Here is a 7956-nt window from a genome sequence, read left to right as displayed (position 1 = left end):
CAATTTTCAGGCATAACATTATTAAAATATTTCGTTGAGGGTGAAAAACTACATCGATTAGTGTATTTAAAATTAGAGTTTTATTTTGTACAATTGCATCTTGTACATTGTAAAAACAAATGTCGAGCAAACCCTAATCTACGAATAATTTCCTCTTTTCCCTCTTGTGCCCCTTGTCTTCATGTATGTACATCACATATACACAACACGTATTTCTCTTCACGTATATACATAGAGTGGCCTAGAAAATTTCCGGCCAAATCGTTTTTGCAATTTTTCTTTCAAAAGAAGAGTTTTAAAGAATTTTTATTAGTGTAATATATAAGAGCATATTATATGAAAGAATGAAAAGATCAATACTATTTGTTCTTCATATGTGATTATTTATAGGATAAGTATACTAGTGTATTCAAAAATTCCCAGCCAACCTTTATTATAGATCCGTAAAGTGTCAGTGATTGTTAATAATGCAGGATTATTATTTTAGTTGTTAATCAATCATTAAAATGAGAACTGTATCGAAAAGTTCTTGGTTTTCAATAAGAATGACTCTCAATTAGAATGCATTAATTAATAAAAGGGATTAATCAAAAAATCTTCTTGTATAAAAAATTACACATCATGTATGGTAATGGTAGATAATATTAATAAGATAATAAGCAGTATGGGATCAGAAAGAAGTACCAAATGGTACAAGAAATACTTTTTCCGTCTGCTTATTATTCATATAAATTGAATACTAAGAAGAAATTACAATGCAGGCATTCCACTATCAAATAATTAAAAAAATACTAAATAAAAACAACAGCATCAACAATAATTTTAAAAATCACAACAAATTTATTGTTCAGATTATATGAACTTTTTCAGTCTTTTGGTATAAATACACAAACAAAACAAACATTACGAAATTGCGTTATGTGCATAAAAACTGAAAAAGCGAGACAAAAATTGCGTTATGAATGTCAAGAATGCGATATGGGATTATGCTTAGTATCTTGCTTCAAAATATATCGTGATGATACAATTGTTTCTTTTTAAATATTCTATATGGAACATTTAAAAATAAGTTAAAATTTATTTAGCAGCAATTATTTTATTGAATGTAAATGAATAGTTCATAAAGTAGAACGATCGTATTACTATTTTTCTCGCGCGATCTTGGTAGAGAAGTAAAGTTGCGTGAACAGTTCTGCCGTAGCTATAATAATAATTAAAAAAGTGATAATCTAATTAATGATTGCCACAAAAAATCGTAATCCTATTCGGTGGAAAAAGTATTACGGTATAAGGAACTTTCTCCGTTCAAGAAGTTGATTCCCTTACAGAAATTGAGATTATCATAAAAATGTCGGATAAATAGTTCTTTGAACACAACGATACTAAATGTATATAAAAAATCATAAAAGATTAGTCGCTTGTAAATAAAATACAGGTTTTAGATTGATCTTCTGAATTTGGAAAGTTAAATTGAATTGAGTATATTTGGGGAGAGATGCAACATCGAATTAAAAAATATTAAATTTCTAGTAAAGCAGAATTATTTCCAAATTTAATAAAAAAATTTATTATTATGAATTTATCATTATTAATTTTAAATAAATACGTATTAAAAATAAATAACGTTCATATTTTTTATTGATTTTAAAAAGTACGGAAAAAAGAAGACCAGTGGACGAGCTCTGGCAGAACGACAAACGAGAGTCCTTTTACGAAGAGATTCTAATTCCGAGGACACTGCAAAAGAAATCACTAAAGCGGCAGATGTTGTAACACATATAAAAAATGTTCAATGTATCTTAAAACTGCATATACATATGATACATCGAAAATTGAAAAAATTCACCACTATCATCGTACCATGGAGAACAACGCTTAGCATTTGCAAGAAGTCATATTCATTGAAAACGACATTGCAGAAAAGTTATCTTTAATGACGCAAAGAAATTTAATTTACATGGTCTGGATGAATGACACTATTATTTCCATGTTCTTCAAAAGGAAGAACTTATTTTAAGTCTTCGACAAATGGGGAAGGAAGGGTAATGGGCTGGAAATCGATACAAAGCCATGTATGAATTTTATATTAGACCTTTATGAATAGCCAAAAGTATATAGAATTAAATGATCTATTAGAAGAGTATGCTGCTTGCATTACACAGAAAAATTTGATATTCTAACTGAATAATGGGTCGATCAATACAGCAAAGAATTATTTTTCTCCTAAAAAAAAATAAATATTTTAGTCTAGCCCGCAAATTCTCCATTATGGAAAATGTTTGGACCGAATTAGCACGAAATGTTTATGCAGGAGGAAAACAATTCCAAACAAAAGAATTATTAAAATCAAAAATTATAAATGTTTAAAAAATTATACCAATCGTTTGAACTATTCCACAAAAAACATATACCACCAAATATTAATAAATTATTCATTCATTATGTAGAAATGGATATAAAAGTATTCATACATCTAATTTTTTGATAATAACTTTTTATAAACAAATTATGTATTGCCAAAAACTACTCGCATTATTAATCTACTATCTACAGATATAATATACAAATTAAAAATATTTTATAATGTATAAGACGATTTATACAAGAAACACAAGAAAAGTCAAAAAAGAGACAACAGAGTAGCGCTCCAATTTATGACAATGGCCGGCAAATTTTCCTTAAGGAAAGAGATTCTCAGAGTTAGGAAACTTTTGAGCTTAGTTAGTTTATCTTTGAGAAGCTAACATTAATTGAAAAGTTAAGTATTTTATATTATATAATATGTAAACGCTCTGTAGTCATGAATTGATTGTAGTTATGTTTTTTATCCGTGACTGTAATACAGAAATAATATACATTTGCTTATGAAAATGTTTGAATATGTGTAAGTAAAACCAAAATCAAAAAAGATATATATGTTAGACATAATACTTTGATGCCACATGAAAATTTTCAGATAAATGCCGGTAACATCACGTTGGCGTCATACGAAGCTATCGTGTAAAAGACAGTAGCATATCACTTGTGTTCTATACAAAGTAAAATTAATTACAGGCTACAATAAGTTCATATTAGCAGATTTTCTTGTTTCTAACTTTTTAATAAAATAAGAATTCTGCTTTTTGATAATAGCAAACGAATGAGAAGATATATATATACTAGATGAATATGTTGACAGTTTATCCGATGTTTCAATTGAATTTAGAGATTTTTAAGAAAAATAATGAATTCAAAGGATCTCCGAAACCTAACGTATTCCTTTGAGATATACAAAATATACAAGATTTTGTAAATTTATTTATTGGAATGAATTTGTTTAAGCCTTTACACTCGGATGTCCTCTCTGAGAGGACATCGTAAATTTAGCATATTACTCGGATGTCCCCTCAGAGAGTATTACGGAGGATAAATTAATTCCACTGCAACTTTTTGAGAAATATATATTTCCCTGAAGTTTTCTATCGAAATAGCAAAAGAAAGGAAGTCAAAGTATGATATAATTAAGATATATTTGCACTCGAGAGGAGACTCTCACTCACCACATGATTTAATGCCGCAACTCGAGAGGTAACTCTCGCTCACCACTGTGTTTCGGTGCGGAAATTCGATGCGCAGTGAGAACTTTTTGTTTTCATTCTTTTAATTGTGTTCCTAAGCTCTTCCTGTATAATGTTACGAAGATAACAATCTCCGTTTCCAATGGAAGTATTGTTTTCTTATCTGAAATTAATGCGCAACCATGAACCGGACTTCATTTTCGATTTTAGTTCGAACTTGAAAGTTGTGGGAAAAGGTCTGTCTATAAAAATTGAAGTTTCTGATCCCCATAAGCATGAAATTTAGTAATGAAATAAGCTCAAGTGAAGATGAGTTTGATGTAACATTGCTTAACGAAGAAATTACATTTATACTCAGAGAGTTTGATGATAGAGAGAACACTAGCAGTGATGATAACAATGATGAAATAAGAGGTGTAAGAAGACGAAAGATCAGAATAATAGACAGTGAATGTGACAGCGATAATGATAGTACAGAAGAATCAGAACAATCGGACAGTTCTGAATGGATTAGTTGTACAAAATCCGAAGAAATACCCTCGAGAATATCGTTCATAGCCGACGATACTACTGTAGCAAAGCACGTACTCCCAGACAAGAAAGGACCGTTGGATCTTTTCAAACTGTTTTTTATTAATGAACTCGTGAATGAAAGTTTCTGAAACACATAACTACGCTAAAAAAGCATTAGAAAACAAGACGCTATTATAGTACTCGACATGGCGAGCTTGACATAGTGTGACTATCGAAGAAATGTGGGCATTTATTGGAGTCATAATAAATATGGAGCCAATGCCGTTGGCGAATTTGCAAGAGTATTGGTCACGAAATGATATCAGTTACATTCCCTTTTATTCAAACAAATTTATCAGAGACAAATTCAACCAGATTTTTTGGTTACTTCATCTAAAAACAATCCCAACACGAGATGTAGATCCAAAAACACGTTCACAGCTAGTAAGCTGCTTTCTTGAATACATAAATTCTAAATTTTTAGAGTATTTTATACCGGGAGAAGAAATTTGTGTGGATGAGTCCATTATTAAATTCAAAGGTCGGATTTCCTTTATCACTTACAACCCGAAAAAACCAACTAAATGAGGTGTTAGAGTTTACACAATGGCAGACTCAAATACTGACTATATCTGTGGTATTTTTCTTTATTATGAAAGTTTTACAACGGAGAAATTGATAAGGCCCGACCTTCCAATATCAGCAAGAATACCGCTGCATCTTTATACGATGCTGCTGGAGAAAACACTTGATACTCAGAGACATCATATGTTCACCAATCGGTATTACAACAGCCTTATCTTGGCTGAAAAATTATTCAAACTGAAATGCCACTTGACAGGAACAAGCTTAACAAATAGGAAGCATTTGCCAAATCAAATAAAAAAACAAAATTCCGCAAGAAATCGATAGTAGCATACCGCAAAAGAAATACTTTAGTTTTAGCATGGAAGGATAAGAAAGTTGTCAAGTGTTTGATCAATTAGAATAATGCAGAAATGAGTACTGTGAAAAGAATTTTACAAGGTGGTATTAAAATTACCGTCAAAAATCCTAATATTGTAATTAATTATATAAAACATATGGATGATGTCGATCGTACAGATCAGTACTATTTGTTATTCATAAGTGATTATTTGTAGGTTAAGTATACTAGTGTATTCAAAATTTCCGGCCAGTTTTTATCATAGGTCCGTAAAGTGTCAGTGATTGTTTAACACTAGATTTACGGGCGTTTCTTATATATCGGTCTAGTAATAATTAATGTCGTTTTCCAATACATTTTTAAAACTAATTTATTTAAACAAAACAAAACAATTTAATCAACGATATAGTCGCCGTTGTTTTCAACTACTTGTGCTCAACGCTCTTAATCCCTCTATTGTAAAATTCCTGTGATTTTGATTTAAAAAATTCGGTCAAGGCGTTTTTGAGGCACTCTTCATTATTGAAATGTTTTCCAAGAAGAAAATTTTGCAAGGAACGAAACAAATGATAATCGGATGGGGCAATATCTGGAGAAAATGCAGGTTGTGGGAGAACTTCCCATCCCAACTGGCGTAGTTTTTCCGCCATGATTCTTGCAATATGCGGTAGTGCGTTATCGTGATGAAGAATTATGCCCTTCCGATTAATCAGCGCGGGTTCTTTTTCTCTCAAAGCTCGCTCTAACCTTTCCAATTGTGCACTATTTTTCACACTTGTAATGGTTTGATTGATTGGTAAGAGTTCATAATGAAGAATTCCTTTAAAATTCCACCAAACACACAACATCACCTTCTTCGCATGCAAATCAGGTTTCGGCGTGGGCTGCGGCACTTCGCTTTTATCTAACCATTGTGGCCGTCTCTTCAGATTAACATAAAGCATCCATTTTTCATCTCCGGTAACAATTTGCTCTAAAAACGGCAATCGGTTTTGACGAGAGAGGAGCGAACTGCAGATTGTAACTCTTTGATTGCGGTTATTTTCGGTTAATTCATGTGGAACTCACTTTCCAAACTTTTGAACCTTATCAAGTGAACCCAATTGATTGCAAATAATTTTTTGCGAACACTTTAAAGCTGTCGCGAGCTCTTGTTGCGTTATTGGAGAATTTTTAACCAAAAGAGTCTGAAGTGATTTCTGATCAAAACTGGACACACAGCCTCGACTACTTTCGTTTTTCAATGAAAAATTTTCCTCTCGAAATTGACGCCAACAGCATCTTGACCCAGAACACTATAGATATTTTTTGCAGTCTCATTTGCTTTTCTTCCCAACTGGAATTCGTAAAGCATGCAATGCCGAATATGCTTTTCATTTGCCATCTTATTAACCCTAGTTTTGCAAAATAAAACAGTTAAAATATAAACTTTTTGCAACAGAACTTGTTAATTACACTTCACACTTTCTGTATGTATCACGTGTTTGTATGTTATGTGGATGAAGATAGCGGCAAACAGGATTTTAAACGAATACTAAAAAACGACATTAATTATTACTAGACCTATACCTATCTCTACGAGTACCCGTCAATTTGACGGATAAACGAAAATATTCATTTTCTGTAAAAAATTGATGTATTCAAGTTAAGTCTGAATTGAACAATATTAGGCTTTACGTTTAAATAAATTATGAATAAGTAAAAAGCCTTTTTTTTTTCATTATCACGGAAATGATAACATATAGCATATATTGTGTAAACCTGCATCGGGCTTTCGTTGGAAATAATTGTTCATCTATCAATATGTTTTCATATGGCTTATAACAAGTCCGGCTATTACTTATATATCTGTTCCATATTTCGGATATCAGCGCAAATTTATCTATTTGTAATCTTTCGGATCGTTGGTTCTTTTTTTTTCAAAATGTATGAATCTCAGAATTTCTGTAAATTTATCTCTGCTCATTATGTTTGCGAGGAAAGCTGGTCCCCATTTTTTTGACCATAAATAAGAAGCTTTCAATGATCTCGCTTCATATGCGCCCCGGGCATATAGAATTCCTAGAAAACTACGTAACTCAGCAACTGTGATTGTCCAGTCTTTTTTCAAAACTCAATGTGCCTCCATTTCAGTGCAATCTTTTATGTGTTCCATTATGTCTCTGTCAATTATTAATTCGAAAGCACTAGTTACACAACCCAACATAATATTTTTCTTGGCATAGCCAGTAGGCCCTGCGATATCCTTGAATATCATAAGAACGGCCGTCCTACCCCCAAATCCGACTGCTTTCAGTTTTATCCAATGTGACCCGTCAACTGCAATTTCAATTTCACTCATTACATTTTTGGATGTGCTTGGAATGCTCGTCCTCTCATCCTCGGAGTCAGAATTAAAAAAAATGCACATCCTTTTCTTGTTACGGCACACTTTCAAGAAGTTTTCCTCTTCACTATTCGAAGATCCTTCTATCTCTCCACTTTCAATATATTTAGAACTTTCACTCTCATCTTCGCTTTGGTCTAATTCATACTGATCTTCTTCGGATAATAATCTTCATTGGTGTTGACAATTTTGTTCAATATTTTATTATATCTCCTGGATTTTCTCATGATAGAAAAGAAGGGGGATTGGTCAAAATAAAAAAATATTGTGCTCAAATTCAATTACCCTACTGTAAATACGATAAACGGAGACTGTCTACAATAAATGAAAATTTTACACTTTGTTTTTGAAAAACGTTCTTACTCGGTCACTGCAACAATCGTACTGAACATCGCTTCTTGTTTTAGAGGTTTGTGCGACAATAAAATAAACGATTTCAGACAAAAAGACAAAGATGTAGACAAAGACTAAAACTCAGGTTTTTCTCTTTTATTAGCTAGCCCGTCAATTTGACAGGTTTCATAGAGATAGGTACACTACATACAAATTTCAAAAATTAGAAGACTTAGGAAAAA

At 31.9% G+C, this 7956-nt stretch overlaps 1 protein-coding gene and 1 pseudogene across 1 annotated transcript; both read right to left on the bottom strand.

Annotated features, from left to right (window-relative positions):
• Positions 1-5420: 5420 nt before the first annotated feature.
• Positions 5421-6790, bottom strand: LOC124431832 (histone-lysine N-methyltransferase SETMAR-like). The gene is made up of 4 exons (XM_046980172.1): positions 6757-6790; positions 6565-6616; positions 6064-6276; positions 5421-6006 (listed from the first exon to the last, which is right to left on the bottom strand). The coding sequence occupies exons 1-4, from the start codon at positions 6788-6790 to the stop codon at positions 5421-5423; spliced, it is 885 nt and encodes a 294-aa protein (XP_046836128.1).
• Positions 6791-7056: 266 nt separating this feature from the next.
• LOC124431651 lies at positions 7057-7608 on the bottom strand (annotated as a pseudogene).
• Between the last annotated feature and the right edge of the window lie 348 nt (positions 7609-7956).

The sequence above is a fragment of the Vespa crabro genome, chromosome 22, assembly GCF_910589235.1.
Source record: "Vespa crabro chromosome 22, iyVesCrab1.2, whole genome shotgun sequence".
Lineage (NCBI taxonomy): Eukaryota > Metazoa > Arthropoda > Insecta > Hymenoptera > Vespidae > Vespa > Vespa crabro.
Note: the sequence above shows the minus strand (reverse complement) of the source record. Positions and strands in the feature narration are given on the sequence as shown.